Source organism: Xiphias gladius, chromosome 17 (genome assembly GCF_016859285.1).
Source record: "Xiphias gladius isolate SHS-SW01 ecotype Sanya breed wild chromosome 17, ASM1685928v1, whole genome shotgun sequence".
Lineage (NCBI taxonomy): Eukaryota > Metazoa > Chordata > Actinopteri > Istiophoriformes > Xiphiidae > Xiphias > Xiphias gladius.
In genome coordinates, this window is record NC_053416.1 from 5829065 (window position 1) to 5854000 (window position 24936).

At 39.6% G+C, this 24936-nt stretch overlaps 1 protein-coding gene across 5 annotated transcripts in view; it reads right to left on the reverse strand.

The window, feature by feature from the left end:
- The window catches only part of cadm1a (cell adhesion molecule 1a), a 374105-nt gene that overhangs the window by 46878 nt on the left and 302291 nt on the right, over positions 1–24936 (reverse strand). For all 5 annotated transcript variants that reach the window (XM_040151021.1, XM_040151024.1, XM_040151022.1 and 2 more), the window contains 3 exons: positions 23053–23211; positions 15411–15507; positions 8857–9029 (listed from right to left, as the gene is read on the reverse strand). In XM_040151021.1, the coding sequence (XP_040006955.1) occupies positions 8857–9029; positions 15411–15507; positions 23053–23211 (429 nt within the window). The remainder of the gene's footprint in view (positions 1–8856; positions 9030–15410; positions 15508–23052; positions 23212–24936) is intronic.

Here is a 24936-nt window from a genome sequence, read left to right on the forward strand (position 1 = left end):
CAGTCTAATTGGTTTTATCCCATCATGAACTGTGAGGGTCCAGCAGATGTTTGAAATCATCAGTGTCAACAACTCATTAAAAACTTAACATTGAAAAAAAAAAAAAAAAAAAAGATAAAAAGGCTGGCGATATTGTTTGAATGTACACAGCATTTCCCCCTCCTATTTTTGTGGATAGCCGGTGCAATGTATCAAAGAACACTTGCGCTCATTGACTTTCAAATGTGACAGACAATGTGGTTTTTCTTCCCGCTGAGTCACTGGGCCTGGTTCTCTGATGAGGTTTAGGAATCAGTGTTTTCTAGTCTGAACGAATGGAGCAGGATTGCAGGAAACTCAGAGACGCAGCCTGACAGGAATCATTTCGCTAAACCTGGTGAGTGAAAGAAGTCCGTGTGAGCACCACACGAGAGAAACACCCTGCATTTGCACAGTGGCAGTAATCACACCAAACAATATGAAACTGTAAAAAATTAAAACTAGCACAGAGAAATTGATGCAAAAATGCATAACCCATAATAAATTCGATTTTTAAACCCAACAATACTTTATTATAAGATGTGGAAGATAATGATATGACTTAATTCTAACTGGAGACTAATGGCCTCTCCTATCACTGCTACGCAGATGAAACCCAACTATACCTGTCATTTCCCACCAGGTGACCCCAGGTCTATGCATGGATCTCAGCCTGTCTCTCAGACATATCCACACAGATGAGGGAATAGCACCTTCAACTAAATCACTCTAAGACTGAACTCTTGGTCATCCCGGCCAATCAGTCTCTCCATCACCATATCAACCGCAAAGTCGCCTCATCTCTCATCCCAACCAAGGTCGTAAGAAACCTGTACGTCACGTTTGATGACTAGGTACCATGACTAGGTTATCAGAGTAGGGGCGTCCCTCTTTATCCTCAAGATACTCTTGAAGACCAATCTCTTCCGAGAGTATATCCTCTCCTAACACCTCTAACACCCCAACGTGCCGAACTAGCACTTACTGCACACTTTCGGTGCACTTCTTTACTTGATCTCCTTGCACTTTGTCTTTTGAATAGATCGAGGACTTAGCACTTAGTTCAAGGTCTCCTACTGTACTGAAGCTTAAGTATTGTCCCCAACTTTTAAGTCGTTTTGGATAAAAACCAAATAAATAAATGTAGCTGTTAATGTTATAGTATAGTTAAGTATAGTATATTATAGTACAGTGTAATGTAGGATAGTATGGTATGATATAGTCTAGTATACTATTGTTTAGTAAGGTATGGTATTGTATGGTATAGTTTGGTACAGTATAGTACAATTTTATTATTGTAGTCTTATCTAGTCCAGCTTTGCCTCGTCCTTTTAAATGTGTTATATAAAAAGCAACTAAAAGATTAAATGCTGATGCTAAAATGTAATCTGGGGATAGGACTTCTAGAAGTATAGTTAGGTTAATGAAGTTAGGGAAATTTTTGTATTAGACATCTAAACTACCATGTGCTTCTGATAAAGAGTGAACAGTTACTCTCTGTATAATAGACATTTATCTTTTTAGTTTAACCCCATTAGTTAAATATTAAAGAGTAAACGTGAGGTGGAACACACAAACCAAAACAACCTTTCTTTCTACCAAAGTCAATATAAAACATATCTGAGCTACACTTTTCCTCCTTTACTGTCGACATATTGTAAATTTCCGTGCCATTACCAGTGTGACATTCTGCCTGGGAATGGATGTAAGCACTACTCATATTAGCGTAGGTGCTGAACTTCTGTTATATGCTGCCTTGTGTAATGCTGTGACCTCAGCAGAAAGTGTTTTTTCCCCCCTTTTCACTGTTTTTTTTTTCTCTGCCCTTCTTTTCTGAACTGCTACAATGCCTAAGTGTATCACTGATTTACTGTTTTGTCGTACTATCAATTTGCTGCATCTTAGCCCTGGAAGGGTTACTTTAATGTTATCCTTCAGAAGGTTTCTCCATTTTTCCTGTAAGTTTTCCCTTGCCCTCTTAAGACATTTCCTTATTTCCTGTCTACTCTGAACTAGTGAAGCCCTGACACGCTTACTGTGATTAATGGCTTCACATATAAACTTGAAATTGACTTGAAGTGACATTAAGTGGATGCTAACATTGTGAAACAGCATAACATATTGCCCTATTGTCTGTCTTTGAACTCTTGCCTTCCATATTATCTTTCCAGAGGGAAGTTGTGAAAGAAATAAAATAGGAATAAATACAACATAACAATATCAGCTACTTGGAGTAAGCCACATTGATCTCTCATATAAGGGATAATCTAAATTAATCTAAAAAAAAAAAAGATTTCCATACAGTACATTGTAGTTCAAGTTCAGTTAAAGTTATAGAAATTGCACAAAATTACAAGTGTAGTGTCATAAATTGATACATGGCAGAAGAGGATAAAAAATATTAGCGGAATAATCCAAGTGTTTAAAATGTCTAATAACACACAGACAGGATTCAAAACCCCCTTGCAAATTTGTTTTGGAAGTGATGAATTACTTTCCCACCTCCCTAACATTATACACCGGCAATTTCCCTTCCACTCAAGTGCAATTTCAGCTAACTTAGAGCACTTACAAATGGGATGTGTCAGGACACTTTGCACCTGCGGAAGACAAGTTGGATGCCACTTAAAGAGCCAACAGTGATTTCTGTAGAAAGTCCCATGTGTTTTAATGGAGTAAAAGTGTAAAGTAAGTAGGAAGATGACTGAGAGCACCAGGGTCACTAAACATGCTGCCGGTGTGCAATAAAAGCCTATGCTCTTGAAGGAGCAGGGAAGAAGAGAACTCAGTTATTGGGTAAGCGGCAGTAAACAACTTAAAACCCCTTGGCGCTGGGTCTCACTCGACTGTGAGAGGAAAACCCTGATGGTTGTATTTTCTTACCCTGTGAAGTAAGAGCAGCAGTGAGAGTTAGAGCAGTACAGACCGCATTCTTTTTGCTGTTAACATTGTTAGTGTCAGCCAAGCTCACAGTGCTCTCCATCACTTAGGGTCACAATACTCGGGAATCAGATGTATTAGAGAGGATGCCGGCCATGGCTGCATTTGTTCTGGCTGTCAAGCATGGGGGTTGTTGGGGGATGGAAGTTCCATGCAGACTTTATCATTAGGTTACAGAGATCTAATGTACGGCTTGGGAACTTGTGTTGATATCGTGGCTGTTAAGATTACATTTTTTCTTTTTTCAAATTAAAAGTAAACACTTCTGCTTTTTCACAATAGCTTTTGGGGCATTGCTGTGGAGTCTAACAATACAATACAATCTAAGACATGGTGCATTTTGTCTTTTTAAATTTTTGATCATTGCCTTACTTTTGACTGTTGGAAGGACTTAGGACTTTCACCCTTTATCATTATTAAAGTAGGACACAAGCTCCACCAGGAAAAATCCTTAAGGTCACATGATGAAATGCATATGTGTTACCAGGGTTACCAAAGGATGCCGTATAAATGTAGAATATGCTCCGTTTATACAGATCCGGGGGTTGCTTTCTTAAGAATCAGCTGTTGGACTTAATATTTGTTTAGCTTTTGAATTCATGCTAAAGTAACATATCTACAAACATAATCATCCTGTGATTGGTCCATTTAACACCAAATGAACCCCACCAGAGTCTGGCTGGAAGCAGACCGGGACCGTGCTTTTCAGGTAGTTGTGATCCGGTTGTTTAGAGTTCGACTGGCAACATTCACACCAGCCAAAATGAATGGAACAAAACACACCAGAGCTCGTTTTAACCAAACCAAACACATTAGTTGTAAAGGCACCCTAAGAGTAAAACTAAAGCTGTCTGACTCACTTGATCAGTCTAACATTTTATTTTAACCAAAACCAGATGTTTTATATTATATATATACTATATTATAGTGTGTTTGTGTCTAGCTACATGCCCTGCTTGCAGCTTCTGCTTAGGTAAATGGTTCAAAGCCGAGGTGCATTACTGGTGGTGATGGTGTAAGAGCAGGAGGTGGTCTGCCTGAGAGTGTGTGTTTCAGTGTGTATGGGTGTATGTGTGTGTGTGTGTGTGTGTGTGTGAGTGTGTGTGTGTGTGTGTGTGTGTGTGTGTGTGTGTGTGTGTGTGTGCGCGAACACGGTGGAGGGGGGTCTGGAACATAATGTGAGAATCAGCTTCTGACAGCTCAGCCACAACATCCTGTCTTCCCATTAGCAAGGCGAAGGTTCGGCATGATTTGTTGTTGAATTACAGTAGACATTAGTAGTGTGGGGGCCACGGACACATCAAAGTCATCAAAAGACCAGCTCTGAAAGGGTGGAGGATTTATGTGGTTTTAATGACCGCTGCGTTTTTTTTTTGTTGTTGTTGTTGTTTTTTGTTTTTTTTTGGTGCAAGGCTTTTAGTTGCCCACCTGTTGCATTACTGCGTTTATCTTTCTGTTTCTCTCACCATGTGGGGATGTGTGGGTGGATGAGAGAGGGACAACTTGCAGCCCACACCATGGGGTTTTGTTGTTTAGGCCTGGGGAGAGAGACGTACAAAAGGCCTGATACAATTACCAGAAAATTCGCACTTCATGCAAAGTTGTACTTTATGGATCACGCAGCTTGTGAGCAATAAGATGGTATAAAGTAAAAGGGTTGCTTTTATTGACGTTCGTAATGTGTGCTGTAATTGAACCGATAACAAATGCATTTGCATGCACACACACACATATCCTTATTTTACTACATTCCTGGGGACCTGACTATGACATAATGCATTCTGTAGCCCGCCACCCTAACTTTAACCATCCCAACTGAATGACTAACCCTAACCCTAAGCCTAAAACCAAGTCCTAATGCCCATTTACTGTTTTCTAGCATTTTGGTCCCCACAAAGCTGTTGAACCCCACAAGTATACTGGGCTCCTGGGTTTGGACCCTATGACTATAGTAAAAAAAAGAGCCACTGCTGCGTCTGAATTACGGATAAAATGCGGGGAAACAGCCTTGTTGCCATTTTATCCCAGTGGCAAACCACAGTACTGCTGCTAAAAAAATCCCCGTACTGCCCAAAAAGCATTTTTCCTACTGTCAACCATTATAAAAGAGATGTCTGCACAACTACTGGCAGGACAAGTCTAATTGCAAACAAGATAATATATTACTCTTTTTCCATGAATGTTTAAACCATGAAAAGTAGCCTCTGTAAAACTTTCCCAGAGCGAAAGAAACATGATTTTGATGTGTTTGACGTCATCCCACTGTTAACAGTCTAAGAAGAAGGACACTAATGGCCACGTGCAGTTGGCCACACAACATGGAAGAACAATGAAAAAGAACCGGGGGAGAACATTTATTTGGCTCATCTCCCAGGTTAGCAGCTTTAAATGGAAGTTCTTATAATAGTTCTCATAATACATCCATGATCTGTTTACAGCACAGCCAAACCATGGACTGAGAGGATTCATTGTTCCAATGTCTTAATAAACACACTAAAGATGACACTCAGCTGTGTCCTCCAACACAGTAATACTGAACTGAGAATCAAATGTTTTGTCTTGCATTATGGTCAATGGATGCACGCACCAGCTTTGGTCGATTTAGGTCTATTTTCTTTCATTAAGTCTCTTTTCTTTCACTGTAGGCAGCCTGTCCACACGGGACGCACTCACACGTCCCTCACTATAAACAGTAGTTCACTGTTTGTTTCTAGGATAGCTGTCAAGGCACTGATAAGGTAGACGGCCATAACAAACAGCCTGTGTCTCTGTGTCTCATGGTTAGTCTCTGTACGTGGAACAGAGGTAATTCGAATATACAGTATAACATGAGCCAGCCAAAATGTGAGTAAGTGCTCAGGATTAGGCATCCCTTAGAATCTTCACACATATATGGAAATGATGTAGTCCCATGAAGAGTAACCTTATATGGACATGTAGTAAGTATGACGTAGTTATACAGTAGAGTTACCCTGAAGGATTCTTAGAAATCTGGGGTGGCATTGCCCTGGTTAACTTGTTAGCATATGCATTGCTTATCACTCTTCTCCCCGATGCATCGAGCATCAACAAATCCCTCTGCTTAAGACATCTTGGTCTGCCGAACTTTTCCTCCAGCAGCTCACAAGACTCCCATTCGCGGACCTGTTGTGATAGGAAGGTTTGGACGGGATTTGGACAGCTTGTCTTCAACCACAGCATGAACGAAACACTGAGGTACAATTGCAGTTGTCAGCGGCACTTTGGAGGATCAGTGCGCCCGCAAAAATGCCTCAGTGGAAAATTTTTGACAGCCGGTTATACACAGAGCACAATAGTTTAAAATTAACAAAGGATCAGAGAGAGATAATACTTTATATGGCCAATGCTTATTTGTCAGAAAATCCCATGCAAGCTAAATTCTAACATAATGATACTGCACATTTAGTGGATGAAGTATAACTTTCCTGAGTAAAGAATATCGATGTGCAAGTGCTCTCTAACATTACTTTAGATTAGAGATCAATAAATAATACAAATATGCAATTTTTGCAGTTCATTTCTTATCTGAGTGGTACTGTAATGCGTCTTCAGCCCAAAGATCTATCTGTCAAACTGATTCGTAGAAAGATAAAACCAGTATATAGACACAGAGTCACTGACACTGCACAGTTAGTTTAAACTAGCAGGTGTCAGTAAGCTGTTTCCTGATCTGCGACAGTAGCTCGGTTTTTTTTTCATTGTACTCATCATTACATCAACAACTCTCTCTGCTGTAAATAACATCCATTCAGCTGTATTCCGTTAGTAACTGAGCAACCCCCCCCCCAACATAAAAAGTACTCTTTTCACTCTGCTAATTCCCTCTGACAATAGCAGCCAAATCATTTCTCTGTGGGCTCATGGTCTACCAAAAGTGATAGTGAAGTAATTTTGGCCAGGGAAAATGAGCACATTAGAGTCTAATGCCCTGCTCAGGGAGAAAATGTTATTGGCATCAACAGCATAAAGCATATTGAGATAATGTTTATGAGGAGGAGAATCATCCATAGAGAAAGAGAGGAGGCTGCTAGTTCAACATGGAAACCACAGAAATGAAAAAATCTGACAGAAGTAGGTGGAAGCAGGTTAAAGGATTACCCCAGATTCGTGGGAGGGAGCCCAATTGGTCAATAGAACATACACACCACTCTGAAATATTAATCACCACCTGGGTTTCTGCTTTGGTCCTTGCAAAAAAATAATAAAAACAAAACCGCTATACACTATGCCAGTGGTTAGCAGAGTGTTTTTTGCAAGTTCTTCCATACCTGAATCAAGGCTCTAAGGACAGAAGGTGTTGCATGCTGTATTGATCGTAAAGCTCAATGAGGCAAATTTGCGATTTGTAATTTTAGGCTATATAAATAAAATTGACTTGACTTGACTTGACTTACATCTGCATGTAATATAACTAATATGTGGCCTATGGATCCACATATTAAAAATGAAATCCAATGACTCTGGAGCTGATGTAGTCCGGTTTACTGTATGCATTTGCTGCAAACTCACAAACTCACTCACAGTCGCCCATCGCCAACTACCTTTATGTTCTGAAAACAATAGTTCTAAACGTGGCTGGGCTCCAGGGGCTTTTAGATTATTAGGCTCAGAGCCATAACCAGGATTTTAAAAATGCTGAGGCCATAAACCCAAAATACCCAATGTATCCCCTAAAGACGTTTTTGACTAGCCACCATAAAAAAGTATATAAAATGTACGATAAATCTTTAAAAAATTTTATTTGCTTATTCTAATTAACTTTTCAATTATATTTTCTGTAAATGTGATCACCCTACCTTACTGTCTAAATGTTGTTTCAAGGCCTTGTTCACACTGCTGGGATATAAATCTGGCAGAAAGTGTTGAGATTACAAGATATAAAGCCTAAAAGACGCCCACTTATGAAGACAGATTGTAAACTCGTCTTCCGGTCATTAAAATGACCAAATAATACACAGAGAGAGAGAAAGGATTCGGAGAATATGATGGTGTCCCCATCGGTAATGAAAATAGCACTGCGTTAGAAAAAAAAAAAAATCACATGGAACTTCTCTGGTGTAGGTGTTTTGCTACAGGGAGTGGTGAGAAGATGAAATATTATCCAGTTTGAGTAATAGTAATAATGGTTTGAAGGCTTATCAAAAGCTAAGACATTTTGCCTGCATTTTTTTTTCCAGTGTGATAATGTAGGTTTTAATGCAGCCTTAGGACCTAATTTTTCCGAAATCAAGGTGCACGGAAGATAGCGCAGTCAAGTCAACAAAGTGCACAGAGTGTAGGGACGAGCTATTGGTAATGGCCACATCCACAGTGCAGCTGGAAACAGGGAGGGATTAAGAGTACACTGTGCCTGTACTGAAACAGAGTCACGATTAAAAGTCAGTCTGTACGCTTTGGATTACGCAGTGTTTGTTATGCTACACGTGCTAGCAATGAGCACCAGTGCTGACAACTCACCAATCTTGTAAATCCCTCATTTCAATCTCTGCATTTAAATGATTCTGGTGTTAAGGTTCACGGGACAATCTTCCAAACAACTCGGTGTACTGTGAATGGTGTTATATATACTGAAGTAAAAGATTTATCTTTCTCAGTATACAGAAAGTGAACTGACTTGAGATGGAACTTGTATTGGTTCTCTCATTGGTTTAAACTTTTACACACGGGGGACAGGTTAGAGACTTTTAAACATCGGAAAACCTCAGACATGACGTGCGTAAAAGGAAGTGATCCTAGATATAGAGGAGTGTACATCTGGAGGAAAGATGGAAAAGGTAAAAAAGCACACGAGAGAGAAAGAGAAGAAGATACGGTATAAAGATAGAGGTACAAAGAGAGATAATTAAGTATTAGAGGGTAAGTGTTAGACAGGCATACCATAGACATAGAGGATGTAGTCGTCGTAAGACTCCCCCACTGAATTGGATGCCACACAGCGGTAGGTTCCGTTGTAGGACTTGTTTAGGTTTTCGATGTAAAGATCACCACCGGTGATGACGGCATGGGAGGGCACATCATCATCCACCTTCACCCAGTTCACCCGCTTTGGCCTGAAAAGCAGAACCCCAGAGCACCGGTGAGATCTCACGGATAGGCGGAGGGAGTGACAGATGATGTGATCCTAAAACTAAAAGTCTCAAGCGCTGTTAGTGAACCCTTATGGATACAATGTTCATTACAACCAAAACTACAAATTGTTGGATGAAATGTTGGATGGAATAAGCAACACATGGATCATTTTTTTCTATTCTTAGACCCGTTCTGCTAGTAGAGTCTAAACATGTTAAATTCGAGATCATCATCTTTGAACCACCAAAAAGAATGATCTCTCTCACATTACTACAGTATATTCAAAGGTTTTTCTAATACCACACCATCATTATTAAACAGGGGCCTATTCCCTTAATAGAGTACGCGTCTTTTTTGAGGGTCCATGACATGACAAAACTTTTCCCATATTTCTTAACAGATTAATAGTTCCCCAAAGATTATATTCTGTCTCTAATTTAAACAAATTCACATCCCTTTTCACAAACTTTCTAGCAGCTGTTTATTAGAAATAGAGCTAATCAGGGAGACTTAGAACAAACATTAAAAAACATGACAAAATTAAATGACATCCTTCCCTTTGTGTAGAGTTAAAAGCAACAATAACTGTGTGGCAGCCTTGTCTTGAAATTACAGGCTTTTTACACTTGTATATTTAGGAGTGTTGCTGGGTAGGTGGGTGCCTACCAAGTGTCTGTATTTGTTCTTTTTTATACCTTGACTGAGGTTTATAGTGGGGTGACAGATTCCATTTTTATGACAATGAGCTCAGAGCGCCCAGAGTCACAGAGGGTGAAGAGAAAAGAAGAAGACAAAACACCTCTATTTTGCTGCTGCAACTTCCAATGGCCACTGCCAGCGCCTGTTATTTCCCCTGAGCTTGTGCTGATGGTCTCTCTTGTTGCATTTTGTTGTGGTGTTTTAACTTGTTTCCCCCCATTTCAAAACATTTGGTGTGGAGGGAGCAAGCAAATAGGAGAGAGAGAGAAAAAAAAAAAAAGATGAAGCGAAAAATCCAGGAAGAGAACATATGAAATAGCAGTTGGAGCTCAATAGCAAAAAACAAACAAACCAACCACAAGTGTGTTTAATGGCTGTGGTAGACTGCTGGAAAGAGAGAGTGCCGTGTCTATTACAAGTGCTCTCCAGATGAAATGTAAATACGTAATAAATATAGGTCTTTTCCTAAGACGGCATGGCAGACATGACCTAGAAAAAACAGGTTCTATAGGTGGATCTGAAGTTGCGAGAAGGAAAAAGTGACTCTGGAGAAGGAAGATAGACAGAGATAGACAAAAGAGGTAAGATGGGGCTGCAAGGAGAGAAGAAGGACAGGCGTCTAGAATACAAATGGCTGCCTGCAGCCGGGGCCCCCTGTGCTATCTGCTGGTAATGACTGCAGAACTCTCAGCAGCTCTAATGAAAATGACTTCCAATTCCCGGCTCACTGTATTGATTGTGTTTTCATCTTTATAAAATGAATACGGGTAGTGCGCTTGTCTCTATGCCAAGTATGAAAACTGTGGGGGGCTGGTGGGGAGAGGAATTCAGAGTTACACAGTGTTTGGGGCTTTGTGTGTGTGTGTGTGTGTGTGTGTGTGTTTGCATGTTCTTGTAATTCTGCCTTTCAGAGAATCATACAGAGTTTTAGATCCTCAAAATGAGAATATTTACTGCAAATTAAGGACAGTTTGAGATTAGATTAGAGATTACAATGTGGATTAGATTTAAATTTGGGTCAAGTTTAAGGCCAAGTCAAATTGGTCGAGTTTTGCAAACCAGCAGAGTTCAGAACCAAAATTGACCTGTAAATGTAAGTGACCCCCTGTGACCCCATCCATACTGAAATAGATTCAGAGCTGGCTGCTTAGGCAAATGTGAGAGCGACTGCACTGTGGGGGCACACAACAACTCAGGTCGATTAATGACTGATAAAAAACAAAAAAGAAAACATAATAATACAGTCTTTTGTGTAGGTTGCAGAGGAAAAAGCACGATTCACATTGTCCACAAAGGATAATGTTTACCTGCGTTTCCACCTGCTCAGACGAAACTTGGCAGAAGAACACACTCACACTCAGACTTCAAAAGAACAAAATACATTTCAATTTTGCAATAAATATTCAATTACAATTTCAATTATAACCACTAATCATCACTAATCATTCATGCCACTAATCCCCTTAAAGGAATGCTTCCCTGAAAAACCTGTGTCGAATTTCAAAGACCTTTTAACTCCGGAGGCTTGGAAGGCGGCTCTGAGCAACCCTGTCTCTGAGAAATTCTGTTTATACATTACTGAATTGTTTTCCCAAAATTATGTTGTGGTGAGAAATGTAACCGTCGACCGGACTATTGTTGATGGGCAACGTTTTTGGATTGAATGAACCGCGACCACATTATCAGAGTCACAGGGAGGTGGGCGGGGGTGGACGGCAGCTGTCACATCAGAGCCTGGGGTTTTCATTCTGACCTCTATCTGTGGTTAGGTTTAGGCAACAAAAGCTCTTTCATTAAGGTTATGGAAAGACCGTGGTTGCCTGGGCTGCCATTAAAATCAATCGCAACCATTATGAATTGAAGCTTACCATACCCGTCTTATCTCTGCCACAAAGCAAACTACAAACTTTTCAGAGCCTACAACTTGAGTTGGTCCCATCACTGTTTCTAATGTAATATTCATAACTCCAGCTTCATCAGATGATTATTTTGTTCCGTTCAAATTTGAACTGCCTTGTCAACATACTAATATGATTGATACCAACAGCACCAGCTGTAGTGATGTTTGGATAGTTCGGCAGGTCCCCTGCCTGAAACTCTCACACCTTTACTCACCCCTGCTCGTTCTAATGGCTTCATTTGCACTCCATCACATCTCATTTCACAAAGACCTGTCATCTAAACAAACCAACACCTGTGTTTCGATGTGATACATGTGGAATAATAGCCTAATGAGCGACAAGCAAGAGCTTTTAGATGCTAGAGCCAGACATTTCAAATAACTCATTAACAAAGATAAAGGCCACTGTGAGTTCATTTTCGACACAGTGGCAAAAATTGACTTGGGGACTGTTCTCTGTGCTTCGCTCTGTGTACCACAAGCAATCTTTTAACTTTAATCAAAACATTGACATCATCTGTGCATATCGAGTGCTTTGAGTCCATCAAAAATACTCACAGACTCACAGACTCCCTAAATACCTTCAGAAAATTATCACTCATCACTAAAAAAAACAACCTATTCATGCCTATTAGGAGATATTAGGACCAACTCGGCTATTATCAACGCCACTCTCTGCTCTGCCCTCTGCCTTTAAAGCAGTGGTAATTAAACACCTGCTCAAAATATCGCACAGTAATTCTGATGTATTTCATAATTACAGGCCAGCTTCAAATTTCCCCTCTGAAAGTCCTGAAAAAGGAAAATAGCAGCCATTCAATTATGTGATTACGTAGCCAGCAATGGTCATTTAGAATTGTCTGGCCTCAGGTCTTTGTAACATTAGTCACAGTTGTAGACACAGTTTTCCTCTCTACAACATGTACTTGTATCAAGGCAGCGCTCTTATCCATCAGCTGAACTACATCTCCTAATTAGAAGTGATCTCTGCTCCCAGTGAGGAGGTTCTTGAGCCAATGGTGAGTGCAACCACATCTTGTACCTTTCAAGTTCATGTGCCAGGAGTGGTAATATTTCACATTCCTAGAGCCAATTTTCATTGCCATTTCAACTACAACCAAATCTGACCCATTTGCTTGCCCATCACACCTTAAACCCAAACCCCATCTTTCATTTTGCAGAAAGTGAGCCCGTAAGACATGTTGCTTTAAAAGCGATCAGTAAAATCTTTAAATCGGCTCTCAAACAGACTGATAACCAGTGAAGAAAAGCTAAAACATAAGTTATGCAATCTTGTCTCTTTGAATAGTTAAAAGCTGAGCAGCAGCATTTTGTACTAACTGAAGGCTTTACATTGATCTTTGGCTTACCCCTTAATACAGCGAACTGCAATAATCAGGATATGACTATATAAAAGCTTGTACGACCCTCTCAAGATAGTCACGAGAAAGAAAAGACCTGATTTTGAGATGTTCCTCAGTTGGAGGAAGCAGGACTACACAAATCTTATGACTTGATTGTCATAAAAAAGGTTACTTTCAAAAATTACATCGAGGTTTCTAGGTGGTGGCTTAACATTTGCTGACAGTGGGCCAAGACTCTCATGCAGGATAATAATTTAATAATAAGAATAACAATAATAATTTAATAATAATAATAATAATAATAATAATAATTTGTGATTTTTTTTTTAATCATTGAGCTGTAGGACATTTTTGGACATCCAACACTTAATATCAGAGAGAGAACATAACAGTTGTCATAGGTTGCTCTCCTCAAAAATTCTTAACAGAAGATAGATCTGTATGTCATCTGCATATAAAGGATAATGACTGTTGTGTTTACTAATAAGTGGAAGTATATAGATAAAAAACAACAGGGGGCCAAGGATGGAGCTTTTGGGTACACCACAGGTCAGAGGGACAACAGATGATGAAACAGCACAGCAACAACTAAGACAGTCCTGTTTGACAAATATGATCTAAAGCCAACCCATTTTTCAAGGTGATTCAAAATTTAACGGTCTTCCTTAGCTGAGGTTGAAGAAAATTAGCATTGAACAGCCTGCTGCATAAGCTGTTAATAAGATATCGTAAGTTACTTTGATGAGGGCTGGTGGTATTTTGATATTGATCTGTCATTATGTCAGGATCAAGAATTGGTCAACGATTTTACCTGAAACCTTAGTCTAACATATAAATGAACCATGCCAGAGGCAGAGGAAAAACTACGCTTGGAAATGTATTGGCACATTGAAAGTACTGAAGATACAGTAGTTTTCAGTTCAACTACAGTCTCACTCTATAAACCTATAGAAACAGCGTTTCTATATTATATTTTCCTCTCAGTATGGGAGGCTACAGATACTCTCTGAGCAGCTGGGTGATAAGCAGTTTGATATTATCTTGTAACTGTTGTCAGAGGATGATTTAGCACCGAAATTATGAAGAATGTCAGAAGCAAAGCTCATGACAGAGTAGAGAACATTAAAATTTACAGTTCTGTTCACTACAATATAGTACCTTTGCATTTTTACTTAAAAAAAACTGTAAAGGCTTCTGAAGTTGTCAAGATGAACAGTGAGTTTCTATTTTCTCTCTGCTTTTCTGCACTCTCTTTTATTTCAGCATCAAATCTTACCATTTCCCTGCAAAGAGGAGGACTTATTTGCTTTTTTAACATGAACGTTATATTGTAACTCATGGATGGTGTGGTAGCCTGAACTAAAATGACTGCAATATTATTTAGAATATCAATGTGTACTGTATATGTGTTTAAATATTTGCCTTGTTATTCTTCTTCATAGCCATATTTCTCTAACTATTATATCCTGCATATCTATATTGGCCGAATCTACACTTTTTCATTTTGTAAATAACATTCACATTTCTATCCTCTACTATGCTCAGATCCAGACACCCATCCTCATTTGGGCAATAAATTAAAACAAGGGGACTATTTTTGACCATCAAATCCTTTTAAGTGAATTTGAACATAAAGCTTTAAAGTTTTTTTTTTAAATGATCTGAATGACCAAAATGATGGGGGTTAAATCTAATGGTACTATATTTCGTTTTCAAATTCATCCGGATGCTGTCTTTGAGCTGCCTAGATAAGTTTGAGGTGTTTCCTAATTCATTCAAAATGCTCTGTGACAGTATTTGCATACTGGCTTTTGGTTTTCTATAACTTGGCCCGGATGATCTGCCTCAAACACAAAATATCTCCATTCACGACTCTTGTTGTGTTTTTTTTCCACAAGTCGCAGCAGACCTGTTGCTGCCATTCCATGTGTTGTTGGTATTGTTACTTTGTCTGCCTTCCTTCTTCTTCTTCCCTTTATGTTTGACTAGAACAGTTGTGGGATTATTTTGCTGTCTTTGACAGTCCCGGAAGAATCACATCTCCAGTACCTATGACTTCTAGCGTACCTACGGTACTGTAGAAAAACAAGTACCGCCACGTTTTCAGAATTTTGGCATTAACTTGGTACCGAAGTATTGGTTCCCGTAACATCCCTATACTCAACACTACTTGCTGCTGCAAAAGTTCAATATTCGCTTTAACTCAATAGCAAAAGTAAAACAGTAACAGACACAGGTCCACACACCACTGCAATGAGACAGATGCACACACCAAGCATGCAGTCAAGGTATGTACATGAATACATAAATGTGGATCTGTGAGCAGGTCGGTTTGCGTTCCCTCCCTATGGCTATTTTCAATGGGTTAAAATGTTTGTGCTTGTGTGAGTGTGTCGTACTGGGGTTTGCCTTTGGCCTGACACGTCAGCTCGAGGTTCTCTCCTTCCCTGGTCAGACCCTGAGGAAATTCCACCACAATCTTTACCTCCGGTTTGTCTGAAAAGGATTAGAGAGAGACAGAGACAGAAAATTAAATGCTGGCACAACATGACTGACACAGAATTGTCTGTCTTTACACGACATCTACTATCTCCATCTATGGTCTTTCTGATGGATGGATTCTGGTCGATTCTAGACTTGCAATTTAGTACATTTTTTCATAACTTTTGGTTCCCAGATTGCCTCTGAGGAGTCTGCGGAATTACATACCCCGTATGAACTGCAAAATATGCTTAAATTTTTTTCACTCCAGTGCTAACACAGAACAGTCTCCTACAAAATATGTCCAGATGCAACAACTCTGCATCGTGATGTACGTTCGCTGGTAACACTTGAAATTGTCTAACTTTTCCAGTGTGTTTGGCTTGATAAATCCTCAGGGGCGCTGCAGCAAATACTAGGGATGTGGAGGTCGTGATGTCGGATGTGCGCACGGGAGTTTGCCATCAGCACAGATGCTCTGGGTTCATGTCCCATCAGGACAGGCAGAAGTCTTTTGAAGCATTAGCTGAAGCCAATCAGCTACCCTGGCTCCTCACGTTATTACTCATCTGATATGGTCACATCAGCTGCGCTTGCTGCTGTAGCTCTGTCCACCATTAGTCCTATTAAATTCCAGCATTTATCAATTGGTAGGCTAATCTGGGCAATGGCATTTTCTAATCATGTAACTGTTTTTCCATCAGCTTCCATTGGTGCTTTCACTATTTTCCTTCACACAGAATACACGGTAAACTGCTCACCGTGATCACAGAAATAGTCCCTATACATAAAAGGATTAAAAACAACAATAAATGCAGCAGCAAGAACAACATCCATGACCATTGTTGGAGTGTCAGAGGAGATCAATTCAAGTTCATTTTTCTGAAAGTAACTTTTACATTTATTCTGATTGAACACAAACTTGATTTGGTCTTGGTGGATTTGACTTGACATTAAGTACAATATTTTATTGTTTATTAAACAATAAAATACATTCACTGTACTTTTCCTTTACATTTGGCTACTACTACTGCCTTAACCTCAACCTGCTTTTCCATTGTATAAAATATCTCTTCAGCTGTGTTGGGTCTACCTTGAGCATATTATTGAAGGAATTTTAAATCAACCTAACACCAGCCACAGCTTTGGGGAATGAGATGTATGGTGCAGTGCAGGACCACAACTATGTCCAAAGATATTACCTGATAAAGTTGCAACACAAAAATAGAAGACACTGTTGAAGAGTTGAGACAGCTGGAAAGAAAATGTAAGAACGTTGTTTTGACAAATCAGTGGAGTGCTTTGACAGTCGCTGCTGTGCTACTCTTTGCAACCATGGAGTTTCTATTGTTCGCGATCCATTGACTGCTTTTGGTGTTATCAGAGCCTCCTTTTCTCATCTTGGTGTGAGAGATGATCCTTTATTCTGGACAAAATTCTAATGTTTTATTCAATCTATCATTTGGGGTAGGGATTGAATTCATCGTTGCCATGTACTAAAGTAAAACTGAGAAAGAACAAAGGCAACAGAAGTCCTGCTCTGACTTAAAACTTTGAAACATTGCGTGTATTGGTTGATAATTCCACAAAATGAGGTGCCCCACCATCAGAAAAATCATGAATGAGGGCTTATGTGACTTTGTATCAACCTAATGTATTTATTTTTATATCAAGGATTGTTAGCATTTACAAAAAAAGTGTTTAGTGTGCAAGTATTAAAAAAAAAAAATCAAAACTAAGATATGTTTCACCAGCAGTGTAAAATGGTGGCTAACATTTCTGGCATTACATAATTCCTACTTTGTTTACTCTGAAATGTTATTTCATTGATGTTTTCCTACATTAGATGCTGTCAACAAATACCTCTAGTGTTGAGTCATCTCACAGCAGATTGATTGTTGAGTCACAATGGCGTAATTACAGTTTTCCGATTGAGATATAAATTATTTTGGTTCCTCTCCCAGTTTTATAGCCTAAATGCATAATTTGGTGCTGCATTTTTAATCAGCCTGTAGACAGAGGGATTGGGCCTGAGTTATAATTTCAAAGCCGGCGTTAAAATTCCACACTGCTGTCTGGCCTTCTCGGCAACAAACAACACATGTCTGGCCATCCATCTGTCTAAATCAAACCCTGTCAGTGGTCGGCTCTCAGCCTCGGTGATGGACAGCACATGGGCAAAAAGCCAAGTTGTCTGCTCAGTGGGCATGCAAGGGTTTAGACAGCAACCCTTTGGTTTTGTTTCCACTCCAGGCAGTACATGGCATCCTGCAACTTTTTCTTTGCTCACAACATCGTTTGACCTTGTCATCTCGGAGCCATAAATATGAAGGACGCCAGGCATCTGCAGGTTATTTTGATGGTCTCAAGTAGTCATGGCAGAGCTTTCTTGTCTTTGCTTGATGGAAAAACACACACTGCATTGTCAGATCGAGATACTGCCACTTCAGTGGAAATGAAATAGTGTCTTCCATATGCAAGAGGATCATTATGCCAACTGAATTACCTGGTTTATTATGTGCCTGAACTCATAAGCACTCAAGCCGGCACTATCCATCTCTCCACAGTCAGCTGACCTTAAGAATAAACAACTAGGCAACAGAGCAAAACAACTTGCTTTGCTTATACACATAAACATTGGAGGTTTATTTAAGTATACTGTCCCCTGACATTGGAATTTTTTAAGCTCTTTAAATTCTTACTACACAATGCACTCCAATCCACTCATAAATTGCCCGCACACTGAGTAATTCAGCATAAATCATCTCGTCTATCCCAGTGATCAGTAATCAAAACCTGAATGTCACTGTTGAAATAGAACAAGACTAGGTCAATAGAACAAACCTAGTATGTGGCTGGACCGCCATGTTTGCTTCTCTACTACCCGCTGTGCTCACATATACAGTATCTCAATACACCCGAATTCCCAATAACCCTGTTCTCATTTACATGTTTTTCAGTTTCTGTTGTCAGACAAAGGACCAAGTATGAAATACTGACTGAAACGCGGCCCATCAAGACTACATGTTAACCAGCAGTCACTTCCAAGCCATTTCCAAGCTGCTGCTCTGCGCTGCTAACATCCTGATTATAAAACCGCGACGTTGTCTGACAGAATCACATTCACATAAGTTAAAGAAAAGCTCTGTGCTGTGATTTCGGCTACATTTACTCGTAAAATTATCACTCGGAGAGAAAGTTAGAAGCTCATTCCCCTCTATGTCACCTCCCATGCGGTCAATTTAATCAGATGCATAGAGATGTGTGCCCGCGGAGGGAAAGCCCGACCTCGCGCTTGGGGGGCAACAATACTTCATGTAAACGCCCCCCTGAAGATGTATTAGAAACTGTTCGTGTCAATTCATTTTGAACACTCCAAGTCTCGGCTGGCTGACCAATGCTGTGACTTCAGCACTCAGTCACGTGGCATTCGGCTGACCAATGGTGTAAATTCATCACTCAGTCAGTCAGTCACTGACATGCGCGTTTCTTGGGCTGGCTTCGCTATTTGCGGTCCAGCCTAAAGCGTAGGATTTATTTTACAGGTCCTGTTCATTAAAATTTCCTAGGAAAAAAAACAGATATGTAACTGGATTCCGGGAAAAGTTTATGAAAAGGACTATGAAGTTTTACGCTAATTATAGGGAAAATGGAGACCATGTTCAGTAGAGGTGCAAAGGTATAGTATATGAATTTGCCCTGAACCCTTCACAACAGGACATTCAGTTTGGTACTACATACGGGCCAAATAATTACTGGAAAATTACTTTGATAAAATAGGCCTACATCTTGGCATCTGCGAAACATAAATACTAAAGTGTGAGTGTTCCAGCCAGACAGCTTTGTCAGTGGGACACTAGTCGGGTGGCCCCTATGACGTATAGATCATATAGCGAGTGTTAGTATGGTGAATGGAAACGAAAAACCAGAGCTGGAAGAGCTTTTTGATGTTATTTAGATATTGTGGAATGGACAAAAACTGTGGACGTGTTTTGAAAACGCCATCAGACTGCATCACACAAATAAGTCTATTACAGGGTTTGAGATGTGTTATAATTTCCTTATGTGTTGCCTGTGAGTTTATTGTGCCTCCCATAAATGGGCACAAGCTGTATTTGTCCAAGAATTATCCACTGCCCTAGCACTTCATCTCGACGCCGACAGACAGAGAGCAACTGAACACATACACACACTGCACAAAACTTCAAAACTTGGCTGAGTATAAGCATAACTTGCCGGACCGTGAAAAGCTTAAACTTCACTGCCGGCTCTAATGGTTGATTTAAGATATTTTGTAAAATGTTGAACCTTAACTTTGAAGAGGATTTTTACTTTATTTACTTTGAATTTTCAAATATGCTGGTTAGAGTTTTATTGCAGTAACAATGGTGCATTACTGATATATTGACATTTGTGTTTTTCTTAAATTTCTTAAACTGTATGCTAATAGTCCAGTGCATTTTAAATAAAAAAAACCACAGCCAATGATCCCCCAAATATTTTTTTAAATTTTCAAAATAAAAAACTAACTGTTTTCTATTTCTTTTGTTTTCCCTGCCAAAAAAACTCCCACACTGAACTGTAGTCCTGAAACAGAACTATGTACTGAACTGTGGATTTTGTGTACTGACATCACTAGTACTTAATAGTACACATCCAATTAATTATTCCAAACAATTGCTTGTCTTTAGTCAGTGCACAGAGAAGTTCCTCAACGCTGCTTCCCAGCGTTGTCTAGAAAATTACAGGCCCATAAAATAAAGCAAAGGTAGAAGAAAAGTCAAAGAACAAAATTTAGAAACCATCATCTATCACGTTTCTAAATATGTTCCATTAAAACAGTAATAGTCCTCGGTCAACACGTTCTAAAGCTAACATTAAACTGTATAGCAGAGAGGTCAGAGAGAAAGTGGACCGCAGGACTCGCTATGCCTGTTTGTTGCCCATTACAGTGTTCACAGAGCATGACAGCAGCAGCCCCTGCATGAAGCAGCGAGGCACTGAGCCGGGTGGTCCGTGTGAGCTCCCTGTAATCAGAGGCCAACAAAATGCCATGCTGCCTTTGTAGGCATGAGCTGATCTCCTGTTCTTGCTTTCCCAGGGAAAGGTCAGATAGCAACAGAAGAGTTTTTTTTTTTTTTTTTAATAGAATGCTAGCACATGCCAGAGGCTGAAGACATAAGGTTACAGAGGCATGAAATACAGACATTTGATCATTTTTAAAATTTATTTATTCATTTTTATTAGTTCACTTTTGTCTCCAATACTACGCCAATACTTGTGTTTGTAAGTGCTGGTAAATGTTACGTGAAACCTGTAATCAAGTACTCATCACACATTACTCGTTGAATAAGAATTTACAATGACTTTACTAACGACTGAGCAGGAAGATCAATATGTTACATTACTCATTACTTTACTTTGGTTACTCAGCTGTAAGCTCAGTCAATTGTACTTTTAAACAACTCCAAACCCTCCACTCACCCAGGTTGCATCTTTTGTATTTAACACATGTAGAAAAAAGACACTGGAGTGTAACAAGCAGGCAGCCCTTCAATTTGGAGGGATTTACTGACCACCCAGCAGCAAGCTTAGCCTCAGTGACTGCACACAGCTCTCCCATAGTCCCGACCTCCGAAACGCGGTTATACACCCTGCAACCCTAAAATGGAGGTGACTCCTGAATGTACACATACCGTACCTGTGGCTAACACTTGCCACGTCAGCCAGCCAAGCAAGGACACACAAAATCGAAATAAGACGACTTTGGTATTTCCTGGAGCCGAATTTCTCCTCTTTTGGCAGAGGCCACCATCTACCCAGCACCTAAACCACATCCCCCGTCAGTCTGCCAACTGAGCACAGAGACCAAACTTATATCGACCCTCCATCAAACTCCCAGTAAGACTGATCCCCAAATGTCAAAGTCACAGAGCATTACTGGGATTAGTAACTGTAAAGTAGTTGCTGAATTTCAAATTATAACCCCCAACACTATGTTACTAAGATTTGTGTACACAAATAAAAACATGCATACAGTACATATTCTCACACATGATTTCTAGAGTATAATTCAAGGTATTTCTAGAGAGTAATGTGCTGCAGCTCGTGTATATGTCAACATTGTATACACACAGTTGAACTTGAATGAATTGGATTTGATATGGAGAACGGAAAATTAAAAAAAACAAACAAGACGAGACAATAAATCTATCTAGTAATTTCACTAAGTTTGCATCTTTTTTTGTATTTTGCACCTTACTATACCAATAATCCGCCAAAGGCACGTTCACAAACATTGTTTTTCATCCAATGTGTTTGTGGTTAGTCTACTTTTGGTGTTTTACATTTGACATTTAATTTCTCCATGTTGATGCACTTTTCATTTTATTATTTACTCTATAAACAATATTTATATGTACTCTGTTTCAATTTGTGCAAAATAAACTAAATGATTACAGGGTACCTTTGACATTTGAACGTCATGATTGAGATATCACCGCTGGTTATGGTTTAAAGGTGAATGTGTGATAAAATTAAGACATTTGGGGAGCTGCACATAGGCACAGCTGTGTTAGTTGTGCATCTTCTTTGCCGGCCTTTTTATTGGGAGACCAGAGAAGTGTATTTGTAAGACTATCGTGTTTACATGCAAACAGCCGACTAAGGTGCACGTCGTCATCCACTGATCCCCGATCCTACACCTTTTAACCTGGTCAGCAAGACGTTATGCTGAGTTACGATCCAAAACATCTTGGCTGCAGAGACAATAAAACTAGTTAAAAGACAGGAACTAACTAATGGCTCATGTTTTTCTTCAGACTAGTAATACACTATCAAACAACGTGTGCCTGCAGTGTACTTCCATGTTCCATGGAATTCCGAAATTTTTAAACTTAAACACTACTCTGCACTGATTTAACGTATTCATGGCCCCAAATTACAAATTAATTCTGACGATACTGTGAATATGAGGATGATAAAATAAAGACAGAGAGATATCCTGTAATATGGAGTCAAATGCAACTGCAACAGTAATCCAGTTGATTTATAATGCTTCAAAAGACAATATTGCTCTGTCTGACAGAAATACAAAGCCAACATAATACCCAACATTAGTATATTTCTTTGGGAGATGTTCATCAATGAGCTCTTTTATTTATTTCGACTTTTTATTCATCATGCACTGAGAATCTTTTTCAATAACAATGACATGCAGTAAAATTTTATTTCAAATTTATGTCATTTAATTAGTGGAAATGGAACAGTCTACTCTACTGCAGTCCAAATTTCTCCTTTTATTCATCATAACCTGTGCATGGAAATTATTTCCCTTCAGTTACACTGCCATACATGTCATACACCAAAGTTTTAGTTAGGGGAAAAGAAGCAAACTTATGCCATTTAATTAAAGGGGATGGAAAGCTCTTCCCTGCTGCAGTCCAATTTATTGAATTAAGCTGACGAGACACTTGGAGAGCAAAAAAAAAAAAAAAAAAAGGGCATAATGCTGTTTAAATATCCATGCCGATTTTTAATTTATTTCCAAGAAGTACTTACACTGCACCTCCAGGTATTTCTGTGCTTGGAAGTCCTTGACTGCAGGATGGTCGACGATGCAAACCACTGGTACACCGTCATCCTCCTTACTCACGGTGAATGTCAGGCGGCTGGTTACTGTGTACATCTTGTCGTAGGTCAGCTCGACTTTGGGCTTCCCTATGGGGAACAAAGACAAGCAGACTTAAACACAGCAATGCAGGTTCAAATATGATTGAGTCTTAACGAGACAGTATATAAACCTCACTTAACTCACTGTGGTCTGGCAAGACCCAGTGTGGACTTGCTTGGTTAAAGAGCAAAAGTGCTTAGGAAGGATTAATATAAGCCAATTAGTCTTTAACCAACCAACAAATGTGGAGAGAATGAAAGAGTATCTTCAATATTTCAGTCGACTAAAGTATCAAGCTTCACCTGCAGTTACAAACTTTGTTGTGCAGTGATCCAAAGAATAAGACAGCAAAAACAAGATTTTCATTCCAAAGTTTCTTAGTATTATGCCTGGCTCAAGTTCTCCAAAGTTGAACTCATTAAACACTGTGAGTTTTAAATGCAAGTGTGACTGGTCCCTTAGGTGTAATAACTACTCTGTCACAATGGACGGTGCCATATCCAGTCTTGCTTGGGAATGTAGTGAGATCCTCTTAGAGGAGCTGCATGATGTGCCTTGGGAGATATCTTGGAAAAACATGGAGCTTGTTGTAGAAAGATTACTGTATTTCTGACCTATCCATCCATCCATCATATATAGCCACTTATCCTTTACAGGATCACAGGGGTTTGGAGCCTATCCCAGCTTACTCTGGACAACAGGTGGGGAACACCTTGGCCAAGTTGTCAGTCTACCACAGAGTTGACACTTACAACCATTCACGCATACAGAAAATTTAGAGTCTCCTATTGACCTACCATGCATGTCTATGGACTGTGTGAGAGACCTGGAGCACCCGGGGGAAACCATATCCCGCCAGTGGATTTGGTCCAAGATCCCTCCTAGCTGTTAGGTAACGGTGTTTGTCATTGCACCACCATTCTTCCTATATAGCTGCAGTTTCTGAATGATATCTAAACGATCTACTTTAAGAAGTTAGATCTTGGGAGTTAAGAGGTAAAAAGTTGCCATTTTGTTTAGACTAAACACGGCACTGCTTGTTGTCTTAATTGTTTAAATGACTCCTAGCACATTGTGTACTTTCTGAACAACTTGTTATGTTGACGGGTCAGCCCCATTAAGTTTTACTTAACAAACTAACAATGATGAAACCTTTGTACTCAAGGCAGCTGGAAAAAAAATGCTTTAAAAATATTGAGTCCTGACAAAGACAACCATTGTCTAGGTGCAAGGAGAATGTCTTTCTTCCACTGACACTATAAAATATGTTGAGTGGAAGTGAGGGTGTCCTTGAGAATGTTCAAAGAAGGTGAGTCGCTAAAAATTGCCCGCTGTCAGGGGGTACTGTGTGACTGTGAATCACTCATTAGGCTCTATGAAGCCAGATTTATTGTGTAGCCACTTTTTATGCAGCATTGCCAAATCTGAAACCTGCAAAGTAACCCTCCTCTGATTAGTGGCTGCTCTATGATATCAGACAATATGTTCTCAAACGCACTGAAGAAGATTCCTCATCATAGTATTACGAAATAAGACGGATAGCTGCAGACAACTCTGCACAGCAGAGTCAGACAGAGAGATTGATTATTTTCATCCCTTTGTCCTACTTCCTAACAGTCTGTTGAACAAGTGTGTTTTCGCCCCATCAATAAAACAAATTCTGGAAGCAAAAAAGTGAAGGAGTTTGCAAAGAGAAAATCTGTCTTAATGTGAACAGCGTTGTATCCATCAGCTAATATTTCAACTCTAAAGTATGTACCACGCATGCATTC